General features: G+C 43.7%; 1 protein-coding gene across 1 annotated transcript in view; it reads left to right on the forward strand.

Annotated features, from left to right (window-relative positions):
* The window catches only part of LOC306912102 (ADP-ribosyl cyclase/cyclic ADP-ribose hydrolase 1-like), a gene marked incomplete at both ends in the record, with an annotated part of 48,627 nt that overhangs the window by 18,934 nt on the left and 5,606 nt on the right, over positions 1–24,087 (forward strand). Inside the window, 5 exons of the mRNA XM_079487969.1 lie at positions 12,946–13,072; positions 14,333–14,471; positions 14,591–14,673; positions 17,878–17,951; positions 20,195–20,287. Coding sequence (XP_079344095.1) covers positions 12,946–13,072; positions 14,333–14,471; positions 14,591–14,673; positions 17,878–17,951; positions 20,195–20,287 — 516 coding nt within the window. The remainder of the gene's footprint in view (positions 1–12,945; positions 13,073–14,332; positions 14,472–14,590; positions 14,674–17,877; positions 17,952–20,194; positions 20,288–24,087) is intronic.

Consider the following 24,087-nt stretch of genomic DNA (forward strand, 5'->3'; position numbering starts at 1 on the left):
TTTTTGTGTTCGTTTCTTTTGTGTTTATTTTTTTATTTTGGCTTGGGTTTTAACCTACAACAAGACATAGTAAAACATGAACATTTTAAACGGTAAATATTTTTTGTATATAATTTGTTTTCTTATTTTTGGTTTTTAACCTAAGGTTCACTTAGGAGGCTACAACAAATCGGAGTGAAATATGTAAATTTTTAACCATAACATTTAAAAACTAAATGCTTACACAATCTAGATTGACAAAATTTAGACTGAGACATGATGAGCTAGCAAGCTAGTTTAGCTTATGTCACAGAGAGGCACACACACAGTGGACGAGAGTATAGTGACTGAGGTTGTGTGAGTCAATAAAATGCAGTGATTTATTTTTGTGCAGTGATTTAATTAGTTTAGAAAAAGAACATTTTATATCCCATGCTGAATTGTAAGCCAGGGCAGGATCAGCCAGCGGCGGCTTCCTGCACATGTGCGCAATCATTTGCAGTCTCGACGCGGAGGGATGAACATCTCCTGCTCTGACTGCAGCTGGGGGAGGGGCTGCTTCGCGAGGACTGATGTGACTGCTTTGGTGCGGCTCACGGCAGTACCCGCTGCTCGTTGTGAAGAGTAAGAACGATATGTCCTTTCAAGTCAGAGAGTCTCCAAAAGTCTCCAATAATATCAGAAAAAGTTGTTAGATTTGTCGGTAGTCTGTTTTTTGAAAATTTTAGATTAGATTAGATTCAACTTTATTGTCATTACACATATAAAAGTACAGTGTAACAAAATGTTGTTTAGGTCTAACCAGAAGTGCAATTAGCAAGTGCAGGATATACAGTTGAAATAAATACATAATACAATATTGAGAAAATATTAAACAGTGGGCATGGACTATGAAAATATGACAGTAGGTATGTACTATGAACAATATATACAGATGACTATATACTATGAACATTAACACTTTGAACATTAATGTACAGGTGGATATGAACAGATAATAATTTAGACTAAACAATAGTGCAAGTGACTTAAGTGTGCATAAATGATTGACATTAGCTATTTAAGTTGCAATGCAATAGGTGAGTTAATGCAGTCGTTGCAGTTACAGTGCAGTGGATTAGTTAATGCGGTTATAAAAGTTACGGTGCAGTATACGAGTTAACAGTTAATAGGTTGCAGTCCAGAAGATGAGTTAATGCAGTTAATAAGGTTACAGTGCAGTAGATTAGTTAATGCAGTTATTGAAGTTACAGTGCAATAGATGAGTAGATGCAGTTAATAGAGTTACAGTGCAGTAGATAAGTTAGTGCAGTTATGAAGGTGGTCCATTAGTGCAAATGATCATTCTAGAACATTCTAGAAAATGTGCCCCTAGAGGGGTCTGAATACTCGCTAAATATAGCGACAAAGGGGCTAAGTTGGCAACACTGTGTGTAGGGTCTTTATACACCTCTGAATCGATAGTAATGTATATGGGCAGTATTTACATTAAATGTGTTTAAAATGAGGCACAGATGAAATATAACTAAAACGAAGTATTAACAAAAATAGCAATAGTGACCCCAATGTCCAAAAACCGGAACAACTCCAGTCAAATGCTGACACAGACGAAGAGGAAAATCCAGGAGAGCTTGAGATTCCTATGAACCTTCTACCCCTGTCACCAGCCGTTACGCATTAATGCTCTGCTTTACCAGGGCTTTATCCCAGGGCCCTGGGCTGGGGGGGTCTTGGTGATCTCAAAAACATTATGAAGTGTCTATTTAAGTTATACTGAGTGCAAATAGCCCAACTTGTTGGAAGAAACTATTTATGTTCTGCCCACCAGTATCTAATTGTAATAGAGAAAGAGTAAGAATGACAACATTTGGAAGAGCGGCATTAGGTGTAAAGTCTGTATAGACTGATGCCTTAGAATGCGGTTAGATTCCAGCCCAGCCAAATTTGCTATTTTGCCTTTTTCCAATCATTAATTAGACTATTGGGGCCTTCTATAGTCCAATTTGTTATGCCATAGTTTCAATGCTACCAAACAAAAATTAAAGGCTACTTCTCATGACAATATTTCATTGTGTTGTCTGTTTCCCATTCTGAATTATTATTAATAGATTTGACATGATTGCTATTTTTATTTTATTTTACAATTAAAACCGTGCAACTCTCTCATGTTGCACAACTCCCATGCCAGACAGAGACCAGACAAGACAGAAGCCACAACAGATGACAAGTATCACAGTTTACAGCTGTAAAGGATATGCACTGCATGAGACAAACAAGAAAATAGCAAAATTTGTCAGACTATGTCGCGATTTAACTGCTGCTGAAATTCTGATTTATAAAGTAACAGCAGGTTGGATTAAACACGAGATGTTATTGGGTTGTGTTCAGTCACTATTGTATACTCATTTTATGTCTGACAACAGAACAGATAATATGTGAAAATAGCATTCAGTTGTGTTAAAATATTTCAAGATTTCAAGTGCCAACACTAGACCAAATGCATGTGTCGTCACAAATATGCTAATTAGTGTGTGACGTCATCAGCGCCACAGTCACTCAATGTGTTTAATCATAAAATTTAGGAACAAGTTAGAGCTAGGTGTAGGGCTTTAATATCTCAATAAGTTACCATAATTTTAATACTTTTATTAAATGTAATGATTTAGTCTCTGTTCCCTTTCTGTCGGTCTCGCGACATGGTGCAGCGGAGTGTCCCTTCTTCCTATCGGTGTCTCGGAAGTTCCAGAGGGGTTCTAAAAGAGAGTATTGCCTCAGTGTGGCCGCAGCTCTCGTGGGTGCAATTCTCTCATTGAGGAGGGGGACGGACACGATGTCTGCCTCAGGTTCTTGGGGGTCCAACACGCTGGGGTAGCCTTCGTGGATACATCCTGCCCAAACTGCGGCAGATGTCTATTGAGACGTTGCGGAGCACGCCGTCTCCCGTTTATGCCCGGATATCCGGGGGCAGAGTCTGACATGCAAATTTAATTCGCCAATTTCATTGGCCTTTTCAAACTAGTCAGAAGAGGATAGGTTCTCAAGTCAAACTCCATCTGTCGGTTCGACACAAAGTCTTGTTCCCTCCATCAGGGAACAGAGGTTACATACGTAACCGAGACGTTATCATTGCATAGTGTTTAATGCACAACAATACTGAGGTGCAAACAGTAGATGCCTTTAATTATATTACTATTACTACTGTTAACACTTAATACAAAGAAAAGAAACAGCTATTTTATTTTGTGTAAAGCATATCAAAGTAAGTAAGGAAGACTGGCTCGGCTTTCCCGGAGCTTGTCCGTTTATTTACTCTCCGAAAAGTTCAAAACAAAACCTGCACTTCCACAAACATTCATTAAAATAAAGACAATTGGTCATAGCTGTCTCACAATGTTCAGCATATGCGCACGAGTCCTCACACCAGTTTCTCTCTCTCAGCTTTCTGCTTCTGGCTGCTTTTCTCCGGGCTCCCGAAGCCACTCAGTGCATCAAGTCAGGTGTGTGTTATTTGCACTTGACCCTCACCGTTCCTTTTCCAACCTTTTCTCCTGTCGCACAATTTGCTAATCCCTGCCACAATATTTTGAAGAAATGCCGCTATTTTCATTTAGTGTAACAGAACCCATGTAGCAGGTGTACATTTAAAACCAGTATTTTGTGATTCCACTTGCCATGATCATATATGGATTTCCTGTGTATCTGGCATTCATGCTGATTTGGGGAGTTAGCACAATTAGCTTCTTCCCAGTCTGCATGTGATCTAGCAGCGGTAATCACTGATGTTTCTGTAGTGACTCAATTAGATTTATATTGCATAAAATCGATTGGTATAACTCTAACGTCTCAGTTACGTATGTAACCTCGGTTCCCTGATGGAGGGAACGAGACGTTATGTCGAGACTGACAGAATGGGGTTTGACTTGGGAACCTATAATCTCCGATTCTACTTTGAAAAGGCCAATGAATTTGGTGAATGGGACGGCACGCCCATTCAATCATCATTTTGGGCTGAGGAACTTGAGAGGCTCTCTCGTTCACTGCAGCGGGCCGGCACAGCGCTCGTTACATGATGAACACAACGTGGGATATCGACGTTGTGCCGAGATAGACAGAATGGGGCTCCTGTCGAAAACGCCACGGTGCTGCGCCATGTCACTACTTCCAGCAGAACGACACTGAGTCACAAATGAGCGTCCTTGCAAATCGTAACCCTCCAGTGGTGTTGTAAGACATCAATTCGTGTGACCACGAGGAGAGGTTCTTACTACCGGCCTTACTACAAGAGGCGAGTAGGCCGCCCGGCACTGTAAGGAACACTGGGAAGCGCTATCACCTCGCCTTCGGGGGGGGGGGGGGATGGGGGGGGCGCTACGGATACCACATCTACCGAAGGGAGATCATATGTGGAATATCTACTTGGTCTCACCAGTGGGGAAAACTCATGGGAGTAGTAGTGTGGTTGGACGCAGCCCAACTCGCAGCTCTGCAGATGTCTGTCAGAGAGACGCTCTGAGCACGGGCTCAGAGCACCAATTGATTTTATGCAATATAAATCTAATTGAGTCACTACAGAAACATCACTGACTTACCGCTGCCAGATCACGTGCAGACTGGGAAGAAGCTAATTGTGCTAACTCCCCAAATAGTAAATAATATCTAATGTCAGCAGTCTCCCGGTGGTTTATTTAGCATATTTTGCATTCAGTCAATGCCTGACTGTAAAGATGTGTCTTTAATCTAGATTTAAATTGGGCGAGTGTGTCTGATCCTCGAATAGTATCAGGAAGGCTATTCCTATTCTATGCTACATATGAGAAAGCTCGACCCCCTCTGGTGGATTTGGTTATTCTAGGTATTATCAAAAGTCCTGAGTTTTGAGATGGGTTGTAGTGTGATAGAAGCTCTGTAAGGTAGGTAGGGGCTAAACCATTTAAATCCCTCAGAGCTACATTTTGTCAATAACTGGTTCCGGGAGAGTGAGAGGGTTTGGTACGAAGCTCACTATCAGCTCCAGAGAGCCATATGCCACATCAGAACATCAATATTAGGCTTCTCAGCTGTAAATTAAGTCCCAGATACATGGTCCCTTTCCATCATCTGTCAGATCAACCCGATCACATACATGCTCAAACTACCCACCTCTTACCGCTTTTTAAAACCTAACCATTTAAATAGTTCAACACGTTAGTTCCACACAATTATCTGAGGTGGATTTCCAGTTCCCATCATGCTTTGCATTTTGGCAGTACATTTTGAAATTTCGTGATGTTTATGTATTTTACTGCAAAGATAAAGACTTGTTTCTGCATAACGGTAATTTAGACGGTAATTTTATTTATATTGCGCTTTTCACAATTTGCATTGTTCCAAAGCAGCAAGGGAAAAACGAACCCCCTCCAAAAAAAGGGTAAAACACAGAACATGAATAGTTTAACTTGTTATAAAAAGACCTAGTGAAAAATATCTAATGTCAGCATCTCCTGGTGGTTTATTATGCATATTTTGCATTAGGTGAATGCTTGGCTGAAAAGATGCGTCTTTAATCTAGATTTAAATTGGGCAATACCAGTACAATTGTGTAGGCGATCTAGAAGTATGTTATGGTCTACAGTATCAAACGCAGCACTAAGGTCAAGCTGGGGCCTGTACCATGAATGTAGCTGAACAAACTCAGGGTAGTTGGATTAGTTTTGGGTTGACAAAACCAAACCAACGTGATCAAGCTTTGTTGGTACCATGAAGCAGCTCATGGAGTTTCTTTGTCAACTCAAGCTTTGATCCTGAAGCTAAGATTAGTTTGCGCGCGCGTGCACATGAACGAGTGACGTCAGCATGGCTAAACCAATCGCATTATAAATGGATAAAGCGATTTCCACAATATGAACACAAACATGAATTTCAGCCATGGGGTGATATGTTTCTGCTGTCTACGCAAGAGAGAAGTGTTTTAGAAACACTGCTGATTGCGTTAATGCGCAAGTTAGAAGACTATATAGTACACACATTTACTGCAGTGCTGTAGGGCAAACAGGATCCGCGGGGTCCTCGGTGGAACTACAAGGGGTCGGTGTCCTTGCGGGCAACTTTTTTATGTAAGGCATGGGTACAGAAATATTACAACAAATGTTCATTGAATGTTCTATTGCAACTTTAACCTGCGCGCGGACAAAAAACACCCATTCAGGCAGCAGAAGCAGTTAACCTTACATCTGCTTTATCATTTCCCTTCCGAGTACACATGAGAGGAGTCGCGTGCAAATAAAGTTCATTCTCATATATTTCTGAACTTCTGTACAAATTTGTTAAAGCTGCAAACGGCTAATTTCACAGGCAAATGACACGCACCGCTTCTGCATTGTAAACTCTGACATCTTACGTGTTTAAAATCAATAAATGCACCGTGTACTGATGGTCCTTGTCAAACAAGTTGCCCAAAAAATAACGCTGACTGGTTGCATGTTGGTCTCCTTTTAGTCTGATATGATAAAAACTAGTTTTTTTTTGCAGAAAGAAGACAGAGCTCAGAATTATGAAATAGCGGTGTGTTCTGCAACAAAGAGAGGCGGAAGAAAATATAAGAATTACACTTAATAAAACGGCCTGCTTTTACAAAAGAATGCTTAAGCCTCTACCTTTAATAGACTTGTCTTTGCGCCATTAACCAGGGTCAGTCATTTCATTGAAGCCTTAATAAAAACTACTGTTCAGGACAAAGAAAAATGTCCTAATACAGTGAAACTGAAAGTGTTCCTAGATGTTCTGCACCACAGACAAGAATGTAAAAAATGCAATGCAAATACATGTGATACAATAAAAGTGGAATATAAGTAAGTAAATTGAATTTCATGTGAGTGTAAGGGAAAGCCAGCAAATCTGTAAAATCATATTTTACCTATATAGTAAACAATATTTGATTTTACATTTGTAATATATATTTTTTTATATTAGTATTTTTATTTGATTAAACCGTATAAAAAAATAACTAGCCATTCTAACACGCACTGTGAGTCAGTTACGTCACCTATATGTTTCTTTGCTCACAGCTGATTGGTCAAACTTCAGTCTGAGCTCTCGAATCCAGAACATAGCCTGCCCCGGAGCAGGTTAGCCGTGCAGCGTAAGATACCATGGCGACGAAAACCGAAGAAAGCCAAGCTACTCTCATGGTACCTAAAACCCAAGGTTGGCACAAACTAAACTGAAACATAGCTGGCTAGCCACCTACACCAGCTTCATGGTACAGGCCCCAGGACTAGGAGTGAGATGTTACCTTTATCTGATGCTATAAGCAGGTCGTTTGTAATTTTAACGAGAGCAGTTTCAGTGCTATGATGCGGTCTAAAGCCTGACTGAAATTTTTCGTGTATGTCATTATTTTGTAAGAAAGAGCACAACTGAGTGCACACTACTTTTTCTAGTATTTTAGACAGGTATGGGAGATTTGAAATCGGTCTATAGTTTCCTTATAGTTTCAAGAGTGCTATAAGTTCACAAGAGTGGTACATGTGCTTAGGCTGTGCGAGGTTAAAACAAAACCATGATGTATATTGCAATGAGCATTAACCGTGCTAATGCCAGTATAAAGACGTCTTTCATCTTGTGTTTTGATTTACATGGAGTTACTCTATATTTAATTTATCTATGACAACAAAATGTGTCAGTGAGACTAATAAATATTTAGTTCAGGTAACATTTCATCACAGGTACAATTGAGTAATCTTAACTTAATTCATTTAAGTAAATTTGAGTCAGCGAATTTAAGGACTCTTAAACGACGACGGGGTCCTCTGCCCTTAGCAGTGGGCTGTGGAGGGGAACTGTGACGAATCTGCCAGGCTCCCTCACCACACAACCATCACGAGCACGGCACATGAATTCTAATTGCACTCACCTGTACCTCATCACAGTCATTACCAGCCCAGCATCTAAGCACCTCATCCTCAGTCAGCGTCTGATCTTGCAAGTGATACAGACTCTTCCTGTGCTATCACTTACCTTGTGTTGCTTGCCAGCATGTTCAGATACCAACTCTCTACCTGAACTCGTGTTCTACCTGAACTCTCCTCAAGTATATTTACCAGTCTCCAAGACAACTACACTCCAGCTCCACAACAAGTCTCATTTCAGCTCCCTCACCAAGGTTTGTGCTCCCACGGATATCCCATCTCTGGGTCCCCACCTTCCCTGTCTCCGTCAGGCTTTTGCCTCACCGGGTTTCCATCACCTCATCACCCACACTCCTGTAGCTCGTCCCCAGTAGCCGCCTCAGATCACTCATTAGTTTTCACCTGCAGCTTGTTTCCGCTGTTTAGGTTCCCTCTTTTTAGTCCCTCTTGTCCGCTTGTTCGTTGTCAGATCGTTGTGTGTGTCAGCTCACGTTCATAGCCCTTCTTGTCCAAGTTACCTTGTCTAGTCTTGCATTTAAAAGTTCCTCAGTGATTCTCCTACTCTTGTTTCCTTAGTAAAGGGAAAACTCAGGGAACGAAGACTTTCAAGTTTTGTTTTAATTTTGCCCTTCAGTCCTCGTTGGCATCTCGGACCTCCGTGCTCATCTCTCTACGAACATCTCTCCACCAAGTGGTCACTCTCTCTCATCTGGAACCGGTGGGTGGGTCAAGGCTCTCCCCGCCATGGTCTCTCCCTGCCGTGGTCTCTCCCTGCAAGTTCTGTTTCTCCCGGATAAGGCCTTCTGCAGTTTCTCCTGAGAGTTGTGTCAGGTCGAGTACTCTACTATCGGTCTCTCGTGGTATCGAGGGTGCTTCTGGCCTGGATCTTCGGAGGTGGTGTTTCTGCTCTCCCGTAAATCTCGGTGGGTCGAGTCCTCTCCCCTCCGGGCTACGTGGCCGTTTCTCAAAACTGGTGTCGTCTGGTGGAGTTGTTGGACTTGCATTAATAAAGATCTTTTGTTTTCCAGCATCTGAGTCTCCAAACCTTCTTGTGTGTCCCAGTGTCATGACAGTACTCACCGTAATTCTTATATCTGCCAACTCTACTTACCAGCTCTCTATTTCAGTCACCTGTCAAATTAACATCCCGTTCCCTTTCTGTCGGTCTCTCGACGTTGTGTCGAAGCCGACAGATGGGGTTCGCCCTTGAGAACCAATCATCTCTGACTATTTTGAAAAGGCCAATGAAATTGGCGAATGAAATTTGCAAGCTTGCGGTGCAGCCCTGGTGCTCGCCGCTGGGTACTCGCACATTGGGCCCGGCTCAAGTGCCAAGTTTTACCGAGCTGCATAAGGAGTTCAGTAGGACCTGGAGCGCCCCCTTCGGCGCGCTTCCGTCTAGCTGACTCTATCGCCCTCTCTTCCCTCGGGGCGGGGAGGCAGCTAGGGACTATGTCAATGCACCCTGGGTGGAGCATGCAGTCGCGGGTATCCGCAGACGGCGGCCACCTGGGGAGCTTGACCTAGGCTCACCGTCCAGGGCATGTAAGGTCTCGACATCGCTGGTGTTGAGGCTGGCAGTGCCGTGGACCAAGCTGCCTCCACTCTTACGACATGGACCCTGCAGGCCAGGGCGCTAAAGAGAGCTCCACGGGGTAAGACCGACCCAAGTAGTGCCGCCGCCGACTGGCCCTCCGGGGACCGCGGTGGCAGCGCAGGCTGGGTCGGACGATGTCCACATCAGTGGCCCGGAAAGATGCCTCGGACCCAATCTTGCGCAGGGGGGCGAGCTCGAGAAAGGCCACTTTCCCGACTCCCCTCTCGCAAGGTCGGCTGATTGGTGGCGCTGTCAAGGACTGCTCCAGCAGCCTTTTGACAGTGTAGAAACAGACCGGCCTGCTGTGACCCGGCCGCCTTTCGGCCGTCGAGGTCTCGCACATGGTCTGCCCCAGCAGCCCTGGCCTTCTCCAGCGTCGACTCCGGTTCCGGTGCCCCCGCAGGTGGCCCCCCGGAGGAAGACGTCGAGAGAAGGACCACCTAGAGAGATTGAACCATCGCGCCCGACCCAGCCTTGGTTGCTGGATGGTCGGAATGGGGCGGTCCCTGCCGTGTCCCAAACACCTTCTGGGCCCCTTCAAGGGCCTAGTGCCCGCCTTCTCACAAGGAGAGGTCTCTCTCTGGGTCCCACTTGCAGCCGCTCTCACCCTCTGAAAGATGGTGTTCGGCAACTCGACGTTGCGTCGTGGCGGCACGCAATGACGAGTATAAAGCAGCCCTCAGCACTCTCGCTTCAACGGTGCGTCGAGCTGCGCCATCGCCTGGCAGGGGGACCTGTCGCCTCCCTGAACACCACCCAGTACCGCTGGGCATTCCTTGGACGAGGACCCCCTCGACACGGAGGCCCTAGCGCGCAGCCTCCAGTGGAGACAGCAGGTGGAAAAGCCCCGGCATGTCACACGCCCACCGGGTGTCCTGAACCAGACAGCCAAGCGCTCTCTCGTCAGTTGACGCCTCGTGGGAAGTGACGACTCCACCCCTGGTGGAGACAGCAGGTGGCAAGGCCCCTGCATTTCACACGGCCACCGGGTGTCCTGAACCAGACAGCCAAGCGCTCTCTCGTCAGTTGACACCTCGTGGGTAGTGACGACTCCACCACTGCGGCCGGCTTGGGTGTGGTTTGGGCGGGCACAGGTGGACCTGTTGCCTCCCTGAACACCACCCAGCGCCGCTGGGCACTCCCTGGTCGAGGCCCCCCCTCGACACGGAGGCCCTAGCGCGCAGCTGGCCGCGGGACAAGCGGAACTACGGTTCCCCCAGTGAGCTTCATTGCGCAGGTCCTGTGCAAGGTCTGGGTAGGGAGTATCAAGTGCTGCTAGTTGCGCCGTCCGGGCCCAACTACACTTGGTCCTCGGAGCTAATACTCCTGACGACAACTCCCCCTGGCCAAATCACCTGGCGAAGGGCCTACTCACAGGGGGGGGGACACGTTGTGGCATTCGAGCCGGACCTCTGGGTCTGGCTCCTGGATGGGACGAGGAGTTCCTGGATGACCTACCCCCCTCAGTGGTGGAGACTGTCACTCAGGCAAGGGCCATGCCCACAAGGCTGGATGCCTTTAACTGGCGCCCCTTCTTGTCCTGGTGCTCTTCTCGAGGAGAAGACCCGCGGAATTGCTCGCTCAGGAACGTGCTGTCCTATTGCAGGAGAGGCTGGGGAGTATTCTCCCCTTCCACATTGGAACGTGGGTACCCGCTGTCGCGGTTATCACGTACCAGTTGCTGGTGAGCCTCTGGGGTGGCATGACCTGATTATTAGGTTCCTCTAGGGCGCGAGGGGCTAAGGCCTCGTCCGCGCCCCGTACCCTCTTGGGACCTTAAGGTGGACCTTTGGGTCCCCTTTTTTCGGGCCCTGCCGAGAGCCCCTTCCTCATTCTGCGAGGGGGGTTGGCTCTCCTGCTGGGGCTCGAGTCCGTGGGGAGTCGGCAGCTCGAGTCTTGCCAACAGGTGAGACCAGCAGTCGTGGGGCGTACGCCTGCGCATAGCGCCTTTCCCCTTCTTAGGTGGATCAGTGCGCTATGGGCTGCCTCCCTTCTTTCCCCAAGGGTGAAGAATAGGCAGTCCGTCCTTCCATCAATAAGCACTCAGGGCGGCGGGCTCGGCGGAGCAGCCCTGCCGCCTATGGCCGGGTATCAAGCTGAGTTATTACATATAGCTCTAACCGGACCTAGTGCCCCACACGTAGTAACCCCCCACTAGGGTGGTTCCGTCTGAGATGTCGTCATGAGATGGTTCCCCGCGTGGCAACCCATGACCTCCCCCAGGTGGACATCCACCTTGCGGCATTCCGCACATACCTCCCATGAGTTCTCCCCTAGTTGGTGAGACCATGTTGGTGTCTCCACTGTATTCCCCCCTAGGGTGGGAAGTGGTCTCCGTAGCGCACGTCCTCATTGAAGGAACAGCGCTTACCCAGTAGCCCTACGACTGGATGGCCCTCGCCAATGGGGCCGTCTGAGTTGGCAGAGGGCAGGGGCTACTCATCTTGGCCAAAAGCTCTGGGAGCCCCTGCCTACCCACTGGAAGGTTACAAATTTCGCGATAGCGCTCACGTGTGGCTCGCCCAGGCCGGTCAACGTCGCTTCGCTAGAGATTGTGACGCGGCTAGTGCCGTGGCGTTTTCAATAGGAACCCCATCTGTCGGCTTCGACACAACGTCGAGAGACCGACAGAAAGGGAACGTCTCGGTTACGTATGTAACCTCTGTTCCCTGATGGAGGGAACAAGACGTTGTGTCCTTCTTGCCACGACAATAGCCGTCAGCTGCAGCAGTCACGAGATGCTCTCAGGCTCCTCAGCACAAAAGGTGAATGAATGAGCACGCCGGCTCCCCTTTTATACCCGGATATCCGGGGGCGGAGCCCGGCATGCAAATTTCATTCGCCAATTTCATTGGCCTTTTCAAAATAGTCAGAGATGATTGGTTCTCAAGGGCGAACCCCATCTGTCGGCTTCGACACAACGTCTTGTTCCCTCCATCAGGGAACAGAGGTTACATACGTAACCGAGAAGTTATACTTTTCCCAAGCTGTTCTGTTACAACCGAATCAAACCAAATAAAGCATTGATTGAAAGCATGGAGCAAATTTAATTCTCTGTTAAATAAAATTATGTATTAATGACTATTATTAAACATAATTATTAGTGCCTGTGGATTTAAGTTCTTGAACTTTGATATTGTAGACAGCGTTTGTCGTTGAGAAAAAGTTGCTAATTTCTTTGATACTCTTTGATAAAACTACAAAGTAGCCAAAAAGTACTTAAGTACAGTTACTTAATAAGTAATATTCAGTAATATTTACTCCAGTAAGATTTTTTGCATAACATTATTGTTCCACAGTACCTAAACATTCAGTTTTGCCAATAGTAAGCAATGCACCAAAAACATGGTTACAAGCAATGTGGTTCATTTTCACAAGGGCCAGGTATTGCTCAAAGTTTGGGCATGTCATATTCTTGGTTTTTGCTAAAATTGGATTAACAGGTAATAAAAATGTATGACTGTGGACAATTCTTTCTTCCAGGTTTAACTGTGATGTGATATGGCAGGAGTTTGAAAGAGCTGTTGTCAGAAGGTCATCCTGCAGTGTAAGAATGAAAGACTACAAAGGAGTTTTCCAGGCCACAGCTCAGATTTTACCTTGTGATAAGGTAATGGTTAATTAAAAGCATATAAATTTTTTTTACAGAAAAAAAACTTAACAACAGTATAGAAACTAGCAACAAATGACTTAAAAGATTAGGTTCACAAACACTTTTTCTATGCCATGGTGTTAGCCATGCATATGGTGTGCTAAACCAAGTGTTTATTTCTAAAGGGTCAGGAAAATCAAATGAGAATGTCATGATTTATCCCTATCAATAAGTCAAGTCAAGTCAGCTTTATTTATAAAGCGCTTTTGACAATTTTCATTGTTACAAAGCAGCTGTACAAGAAAACATTGACTATGAGGTTAAAACACAGGTCAAATATCAGAGAGACTATAAATTCCTATATGCAGTGTAAATTAAATAAAACTATACAATTCTAGCAGCCCCCCCAACCAGGCAAACTCAATTGAAGGAGAAAAAAACCTCAGAGGGAAACCAGGCCTAACTAGGTGGTTCCAGTTCCTCTCTAGCAAAAGCTGCAGCCTCTGCACAAGCTCGACAGTGCTTGCACAACAAGGCAAAATAAAAAAATAATTAGATTTAGGATTATCATTATTAATTTTGTAGAGTCGCCACGTCCTTTGTCCAGCTCTATCATCACAGCCTTTTTCAGTATTGGGCAGGGACCGCGTCCTGCCCGCTCTGTTAACCTTGGAACAATGACACAAGACTGGCTGAGAGTAGAGTACTTTTCTTGAGTACAAATGCATCAGTTGTTATTCTGAATATATTTATTATGATAGTGTAGGGTATGCAAGATTAAAAAGATGCGTCTCTAGTCTAGATTTAAACTGACAGAGTGTGTCTGCCTCCCGGATAGTGCAGAGAAGACTCTTCCAAAATGTAGGTGCTAGATAGGAAAAGGATCTACCACCTGCACTTGATTTAGAAATTCTAGGTATTACCAACTGACCGGATGCCTCAGAGCGTAGTGCACGTGAAGGACTGTAATGCAAGATAGACTTCTGGGAAATGCTAAAATAGTTATTGTAAAGTGCATTGACACCTCCCCTCTGCCTTTTAGAGGCTCATGTTTATAATAATAATCTTGGGGCACAGACTCACGTTTCATAATTAAATGACTTCATCAGCAAATTGGCTTTGAAAATGAAGGATGGCGATAATCATAAAAAGGCTTAACATCGACCCCTAATATCTCTACGTTTGAGTTTTTTGTCACAATACAAAGAATGTTTCATCGTACTACATTCAATTTATAAAATGATGAATCTCAAAAGATCTTGGATTTTTAATTTAAAGTTGCTCTTCTGGAGTAAGACAAGAGACATCATTCACAATTATGTAGCTGTCACACAGAGCTTCTGGACCTTGGAAAACACACTGGTGGGATACATTTTCAATGACCTTATCTGGTGTGGACAGACAGAAATAGACAGAGGTACCAGATTGACATTTTATATGTAATTATAAATATTTTGCTTTAGACACATCCATTATGTTTAATGCATTGCTGTCCCATGTTATATCCATTAATAGTAAAGTCCTATCTGTCCCAAGGCTTTGATTATCACTTCTGTCCTGATTGGTCAACATGTTTGAACCATCCTGCATTGTCACTGTGGAAGCAAGCTTCTCAGAATGTAAGTCTAACCCAAATCATGGTAGAGAATATGGAGGGTATGCACTGACGTCACGTTTTCACTGGAACACGGACATTAAAATCAGGTACCCAGTCATACTTGAAAATATCAGCTTTCAATAAGAGAAACAGCGAAAGCTTGACTAGAACATAGAATTATGTGCTACAATCATACCTGTCAACATTGAGATTTGAAAATAAGGGAAATTTTCAGGGCCGTCCGAAAGACCCCAACCCTGCATTATATAAAAAAAGACAAAACAGAATATAAATTCAGCACAGGTTTATTTATTACATATTACATTTATTATTTAAATACAGCGTGTAAGGGAATTGATGGGGATCTGCAAGAGACTTGTTATACACATAGGTCACTTTGCATTCCTTAACACTTCCTGAGGAGTATATTTTTTAGAGCTTGACCAAAATTATTTTTTTAACTGTAATACTGTTTTTGTGACATTCACCTTTTTAATATAATGATGTAATACACGTCATGAACACATTAAACTCTTTGACCTATTAAATTATCCTGCCTTATATAAACTAAAACAATGCTCTCAGAGTGTTTCATCTCAGATTTTTCATTTTGGTTCACATCACTTTTCCCTAAAATCCATGCAGCAAATATTACAAAAAGCATGACTTTGCCCGATGTTGCTCTTTGTTAAGTACGAAGCCTCCCTCTCCCATTTGTTAAGATACTTGCAGGTACTCCAATGCCATCTCTCTCATGTTCGTCCATTCTCGGGATGCTGCTGTTCTTCTTCGCACGATTTTTCCCCCCAAACTACTTCAGCGGAAAATCCCGCCCTGATTTTATTGGACATGCGAATCACAGTACTGATTGCTGATCGTAACCTTACCAATGAAATTAGCTGCAGAGCAGGATTTCTGCATAACTATTTTGCGCCTGTAATGAAGCACCAGAAGGCTGAGGGTTGGAGCAGGCGGAGCTGGAGCCCACCAGGGCGGAGCAGAGGACCACCATAATTGAGCAGACAAAACCGAAGCCCACCAGGGCGGAGCAGGCGGCCAGTGAGGAGACGACTCCTCAGGGGGACCAGCCAGACCTGGCGGTTCAGGGGTATAGAGAGGATCCGAGGGTACACACACATTATTGCTGTGACCATTATGGTCAGTGCCTCTTCCTCAGGCTCAGGAAAAGGAACCGGAACAGATTCAGGCTCAGGCTCTTGAACAGATTCAGACTCAGGAACAGACTCAGGAAAAGGCTCCTGAACAGATTCAGGCTCGGGAACAGGCTCAGACTGTAGAAGGGCCGACATGACAAGGCGAGACTTTGGAAGGGCGGTGGCCACTTTGTCCAAGGGCTCAGGCATGGCAGACGTGACGTGAACAGTCTCTGGCTGGGCATCTCGTGCAGTGGCGCTGGGCTGGCGGCCATCTCATGCAGTGGCGTTAGGCTAGCGGCCATCTCGTGCAGTAGCTCTGGGCTGGTGGCCATCTCGTGCAGTGGCGCTGGTGCTTCTGCTGCCAACTGCGCTTGACACTGTTGGCCCCCAAAAAAACGTTATTTGGGGTTTCAACACTGTCCCCTGCCTCTCCCACAGTGGACGGAGAGTCACATAACATCAGAGAATTGTCGATGATGTCCCTTAAACTGCCATCATACTCCCCTCTAGGTAACCATGACTTAATTGGGTCATTCAGTCCGAAACTGAACAAGTCCTTAAACAAAGCTTCATAATAGTATTGTACTTGATAGGATATCGCACAGAACTGATGGACATACTACTCAATAGATAGGCCTCCTTGACGAAGGCCCAATAGCTGATCTACTGGGTCAATGATAGAGCTGGAAAGTTGACATGCTGACCTTGAAGCTGGAACAGTCATCTCAGTAAAGAGAGTGTACTGGGTTGCTGAATCCAGGTGTGGTGAAGTATTCTGTAATGAAGCACCAGAAGGCTTAGGATCCATATGCAGTATGAGAAGTACTGGTCTACAGTATTGAATGCAGCGCTAAGGTCAAGCAGGACTAGGCCTGAGATTTGACCTTTATCTGATGCTATAAGCAGGTTGTTTGTAATTTTAACGAGCGCAGTTTCAGTACTATAATGCGGTCTAAAGCCTGATTGAAATTCTTCGTGTATGTCATTATTTCGTAAGAAATGTTTCTAGTATTTTTGACAGTTAAGGGAGATTTTAAATTGTCTATAGTTTCCTAGTTTATTGGGGTCTACATTTGGTTTCTTGATAAGAGGCTTAATGACGGCCATCTTAAAGGGTCCTGGGACATGGCCTAGATGACTACTTATGAGTTGATAATGTTGTTAAAGGGCCCAATTGCAACGGTTAGTAACTCTTTTAATTATTTAGTTGGTATGGGGTCTTAGAAGCAAGTTGTGGGTTTAAATGTTGCAATAAGTTTAGTTAAATCTTCCTGTTTTATAGGTGAAAAACAATGTAGCCTGTGTTTTGGTTTTCTGTGTTCCTGCATTGTCCTGGTTGATGATTGCCCCACATCTGTTTCTGTTCTCCCTGATTATGTTCATTGAGTATTTAAGACCTGTCTGTTCCTGAGTTTATTGTCTACCTTCGATTATGTTTCATATGGTTGGTTTATCTCCTGTGTTTCCCCCTGGAAACAAGACACATGCTGCATGCCTCCAGCTGTTTGTTTGTACATTCAATCTCATTACAACTTTTTCCTGTTTTAAATAGAATACAGATAGTGACAAATCTTTATATTTATTTCTTTATTGTCATTGTAACAAGTGAAAGTGCAATGAAATGTAGTGTGTTCAGTTCAGGAACAATAATGTAAGAAGATTAGACATACAAGGATATTACACAGATTAGATATTGCACTGACAAAATACTGCACGGATGAAATATTTCACAACAATTTCACAGTTGTCGTCAACATTCTTAATTCAAACACAGTCCTTTTGGTATTTAACATTTTTACAGCTACTGGGTAGAAGCTAACTCCTTTGTCTTTGATGTATTCAGGAGTATGTTGTCCCTGCACCACACTAACAGCCGCTATACCTCATCATGGTAGGCAGACTCGTCTCCCGAAATGACTCCTTAGCTGTCATGTCATGTGCATACCCTCTAATGAAATCAGTCATAAATGTATATAATCTCTCTACAAACCAGCAGTGATTTATTAGAGCTTAAAAACTGTCAAATAATGATGCACTGATGCATTTCACAAAAAAAACAATGGTTACAGTTTGCAGCAGCTGCATGCGGAAATATTACAGTGTTGCTAAATGGATCAATTCATCAGGCTTTCAACAAAAAAAGGTGAGTATGCTTACTATATTAGATATGTTGCATAAATGTGAAATGTTTGTGATGCCTTTACCTTTAAAGGTTTTATTTATTTATTTCAAGAGGATATTTAAAGGATAATTGATTAAGTGAAAAGAAAATCAAATTCTCAATAAAACACAATATCAGCTGATTTAATCTTATATTAGAGTAATTTCATAATAAATAAAAGTAAATAGAACATAGCCGCAGGAAGTGCTGCGGATGCTGCAAGGTGTCAAGGTGGTGTAACCATTCAAGGAGCAATTTTGTTAATAACCCAGCCACCCTGCGGAGGAAGCTTATTTCGGCCGCCTGTATCCGGGATCTTGTCCTTTCGGTCATGACCCAAAGCTCATGACCATAGGTGAGAGTAGGAACGTAGATTGACCGGTAAATCGAGAGCTTTGCCTTGCGGCTTAGCTCTTTCTTCACCACGACAGACCGGTACATCGACCGCATTACTGCAGAAGCTGCACTGATCCATCTGTCAAGCTCCTGCTTCGGTCGTACAGGGACCTGACAGCCCTTAGCAAAGGACCCCGGACCCCATACTTCTAAAGCACCCTCCACAGGACGCCGCGAGGGACACAGTCAAATGCCAAATCCACAAAACACATGTTGATTGGTTGGGCAAACTCCCATGAACCCTCCACCACTCTGTAGAGGGTGTAGAGCTGGTCGAGCGTTCCACGGCCCGGACAAAAACCACACTGTTCCTCCTGAATCCGAGGTTCTCCTTTCCAGTACCCTGGCATAGTGATCCCCCTGTAGTTGGAAAGCAACCCCTAACCATCAGATCCAACGATCGGATCCAACTCACCACCAGGTGGTGATCAGTTGACAGCTCCGCCCCTCTCTTTACCTGAGTGTCCAAAACATACGGTCGCAGGTCAGATGAAACAACCACAAAGTCAAAACGACCACGTGCACTGATGGACACCCTTATGCTTGAACATGGTGTTCGTTATAGATAAACTGTGACTAGCACAGAAGTCCAATAACTGAACACAGCTCGGGTTCAGATCAGGGGCGCCGTTCCTCCCAATCACGCCCCTCCATATGTCACTGTCGTTGCCCACATGGGCGTTGAAGTCCCCCAGTAGAACGGAGCACTTTCCAGCACCTCTCCCAGAGACTCCAAGAAGGTCGGGTACTCTGCACTGCCGTTCGGCCCGTAGGCACAAACAACAGTGAGAGACCTATCCCCGACCCCTAGGCACAGGAAAACGACCCTCTCGTTCACCGGGGTAAACTCCAACACATGGCAGGAGAGCTGGGGGGCTATAAGCAAACCAACACCAGCCCGCCGCCTCTCACCATGGGCAACTCCAGAGTGATGAAGTGTCCAGTGTGGTTCCAGAGCCCAAGCCATACGTAGAGGTGATCCCGACTATCTCTAGTCGGAACCTCTCAACCTCACGCACCATCTCAGGCCCCTTCCCCGGCAGCGAGGTGACTTTCCACGTCCCTAGAACTAGTTTCTGTGTCCATGGATCGGGCTGTCGAGGCCCTCTCCTCTGACTGCTGCCCGATCCATTATGCACCGACCCCCTATGGTCCCACCCGCATGTGGTGAGCCTACAGGAAGGCGGCCCCACGTCGTTCCTTCGGGCTGAGCCTAGCCGGACCCCGTGGGGAAAGGCCCGGCCACCAGGCGCTCGCATACGTGCAACGACCCCAGGGCTGGCCCCGGTTGTGCCATACCGAAAAGGAAATCAAGACATGAGAAGGCAGGATCATGACACAAACTTTGTTTGTTCTTTGTCACTTTGTTCACCTTACGTATGTAAAATATATTTGTTATTGTATTATTATTGTATAAAATATTGTATACATTTTCTGGCCTTCTTTCATGTTTTCAGTGTGCAGACTATTTCGGCTACTTCACTGAAATGTAAGCATTGGGGTTGTGTTCCATACTGAAAAGAAACAGCTAAACCCAGTGTAAGGCCTTAAGCCGGTAAAGCAGGCTGGTTTTAGAGGGGTTTTGGACACTTTTTTTAACTAGTCAAGCTGAAAGATCAGCTGACCCACCACCTAAAAGTAGCTAAACACACCCTGACTGGCTTTGCAATGCTGGGTGGACCAGCTTAGGCTGGTTTTGGTTGATATTTTTTTTAGTATGGTTAGCCAATTCCTTAATGAATGTTAACAAAACATCCTTATTGAAAGGTGTTGGCAGTGATATTGTGAATATGTATTTTAATGGACATTCTCCAATGTTTATTCCCCAGCATGTTTGGCAGCGTGGAAGTTGACAATCTAAACCCAAGGATGGTCTCCCATGTTCACATAAAAGTTATATACAATCTGGATGGACCTTATGTGTAAGAGTGAATACTTAATTTTATTTGTTGACGCAATTAAAAGTTGCTCAAAGCAATTCACAGCAGACATTACATCAGGTAAAACAACACAATATGTAACGCTTTGTAAAACAACAACAAAAACAAATAATAAAATCAAGCAAAAGCAATCCTAAAATAAAAGGTTTTAAGAAGAGATTAAAAAGTCGCTAGTGAAATTGCCTCCCTGTTGTCAGCTGGGAGAGTGCACAATTACCCATGGACCGAAGCCATGTATTGGTAAAATTTAAATATGGTGTGTTAGGCAATAACAGATCAGACAGGTACTGAGAAGCCGATTCAAATCAACTTTATTTATATAGTGCTTTTTACAATTTTCATTGTTACAAAGCAGCTGTACAAGAAAACATATTGACTATAAACTAAACCTATAAGGTTCATAAAACATATAAGTGAAAACACAGGTCAAATATCAGACAGACTACAAATTCCTATATGCAGTGTTAATTAAATAAAACTATTAAAATCTAGCAGCCCCCCCGGCTAGGCAAACTCTGGCAAAAGCTGCAACCTCTGCACATGCTCGACAGTGCTTGCATAAAAAGGCAAAATATAAATAAAATAAGATTTAAGATTATCATTAATAATCTAATAGCGGCTGAAATTCTCTAGTGAAGACGTGTCAAGTCGCTGCGTCCTTCTTTATGCAGCACTGTCATCACAGCTTTTGTCAGGTCTGGGCATGGCCTGCGTCCTGCCCGCTCTAGTAAAAGGATGTCTTGACTGTATACTGAATAAAAGGCTCAAATGACAGCGAAGCATCAAAAAAGATTTGTTAGTTTGCTTTGAAACTCCAATATAAAGTTATAGAGCCTGCATTTTGCAGCTTATGGGGAGAAAATGGTTTTGGAGCCATTTAGAGCAGACATCCAGTGCTTAATCACGTTGACACAGTTACTATAGATAGATGCACAACGTCCACATGTTGACCTGGTCTTGAATGAATATAAATCTGTGTGTCATCAGCATTAAAATTATAATTAAGGTTAAGAGATCTTAGTAGTTCACCTAGTGAATATACATGTATATATATATATATATATATATGACAAATAGTGTTTTGGCAGCATAAAAGTAAATTAATTCATCATATGTTTTTCTCAATTTCTCAGTTGGGTGTAAGTCACCAAATCCAACCTTATATTACCTGTACATACGGGTATAATAAGTGCCCTTCATTCACCTTTTTGGGCTGAGGAACTTGAGAGGTACACTCGTTCACTGCAGCGGGCTGACATAGCGCTCGTTAGCCAGTAGACAAATACAGGTCCTTCTCAAAAAAATTGCATATTGTGATAAAGTTTATTATTTTCCATAATGTAATGATAAAAATTTAACTTTCATATATTTTAGATTCATTGCACACCAACTGAAATATTTCAGGTCTTTTATTGTTTTAATACTGATGATTTTGGCATACATGAAAACCTCAAAAAATCTAAGAAGAATTAGCATATTTCATCCGACCAATAAAAGAAAAGTGTTTTTTAAACAAAAAAAGTCAACCTTCAAATAATTATGTTCAGTTATGCACTCAATACTTGGTCGGGAATCCTTTTGCAGAACTGCTTCAATGCAGCTTGGCATGGAGGCAATCAGCCTGTGGCACTGCTGAGGTGTTATGGAGGCCCAGGATGCTTCGATAGCAATAAGCTCATCCAGAGTGTTGGGTCTTGCGTCTCTCAACTTTCTCTTCACAATATCCCACAAATTCTCAATGGGGTTCAGGTCAGGAGAGTTGGCAGGCCAATTGAGCACAGTAATACCATGGTCAGTAAACCATTTACCAGTGATTTTGGCACTGTGAGCAGGTGCCAGGTCGTGCTGAAAAATGAAATCTTCATCTCCATAAAGCTTTTCAGCAGATGGAAGCATGAAGTGCTCCAAAATCTCCTGATGGCTAGCTGCTATCAGGAGTTGGTGTGCAATGAATCCAAAATATATGAAAGTTTAATTTTTATCATTACATTATTGAAATTTTGTGAGAAGGACCTGTAGACCTGATTTCCAATCGCTCAGCCAATGCTGCTTCTTTCTAAATGTCCAGTAACTGACTCACAGTAATAATGTTGCGTGCAATCAGCAACCTACTGAGTCCAGGAAAAAAGAAGCTGTCCGTTAGATCCATTTGAGAGCCACAGCTTAACGGTTTCTCTGATAATTAGTGAAGAGAAAATACATTTTCTGGTTTTGGAATAGCAAAATGACTCCAGACTTTAATAATATTCTTATAAAAGCCTGGCAGTGTTGATGGGTCCAGTTTTAAGGGCCCTTCAAAAAACTTTTATCCACCTGCATTTTATTATAACATGCAACAGCAAGCCACCTAAAATTAGTCAAATACTTCAATTTGTCTAAGCGTCCATTGACCATTTCAATAACACCTTCCCAAATTTTCTGTACTACTGTCTCATCACCTGAAAACACCCCTAAATATTTATAACCAGTAGGCAGTCTTAGTTTCCCACTGTTCCATCTTCCTATCAGCAGTGCATCACTTTTGTTCCAATTTATTTTAGCGGAAGATAAAACTTTAAACTTCCCAAGTAATTCTGATTAAATTTGTATATCACTTTGCTTCCTTTTCATAACTATTATGTCATCAGCGTACGCTGATAATTAAAAACTACCACTGGCAAAGATGTACCATTCTTATTTGCTGTATTAAGAGTAGCAACATTAACGTAACACACATTTAAGGGAGACAAATGTAAAAAAAGAAAAACCCCTTGCTGGGCTCAAAGAGCGTCAACATGAACCGCACACTAATCCCCCCCCCACTTGATAACCCAGGTTACAACCCCCTATGAGGGTCAACAAGGTATGTGGTTGTTGTGGAATTTTCTTATTCCTTAATCAAGGTGAGTCAATTTTGACAAACGCAATATACAGAGACATCAGGTACTTTGCAAAGTATTTTATTGTCGTTTAATCTGCATCATAAGCAATGAGCATGGTGCAGAGCAAAGGCCCTCTTTCCTTCTGCACCCAGAGTATATATATGATTAAAAACGTGACACGCCCTCCCTTTGCCCCCTAGCCAGAATCCTGAGCTGGTTTCCGAGAAGTGATGCCCATTATTCCAAACAGAACATCTTGGCCTCTGCTCGAGGGCAAAGGCAGAGTGGTATGACGCGTATAGAGAAAAACATGATAACAAAAAAAAGAAAATATAGATAAAAACTTCATAAACATATAGATAGACACATCAAGAAGCTAGACTAGAAAATTTCCATTACATTCCCCCCTTTTATCATATATGATAACCAAAATCCTTATACTTTGACCATGTAAGATGAGCAACGCCCTTTCTCTTACAGGTTTCATTCTTCTATCTAAACAGTTCTTAAAATCCCACTAGAATTGGTAACACCACCTGCTTCAGCCTTCGTCACTTTCCATATTTCCACTCTTATTTGGGAAGTTGCTCCCGTTCCCTCATAACTAAAATTTTTCTGAGTTAGAGCTAGTCTAAAACTTTCTCTTTTTCCTTTTTATTTGGCCGTCCCAGGGGACATAATGGCCCACATTTTCAAATTTTGTTGCCTTATCCACCACATCACCTGAGGTACACGTACCTCTACACAAATACATATTTGTTCCCCAGTACCTAGCAGAATTAGGGTAACACTGTCCCTCCCCATACCATTTTATTAAACTTGGAATATAGTGTTGCACAAAAACAAAATTCTATAATCTCTAATTTCTCGGGGTTCGATGTGTTCCGACTCAAACTGTTGATTCCCTTTGCGAGCACCAGC

The sequence above is a fragment of the Barbatula barbatula genome, assembly GCF_947034865.1.
Source record: "Barbatula barbatula genome assembly, chromosome: 23".
Lineage (NCBI taxonomy): Eukaryota > Metazoa > Chordata > Actinopteri > Cypriniformes > Nemacheilidae > Barbatula > Barbatula barbatula.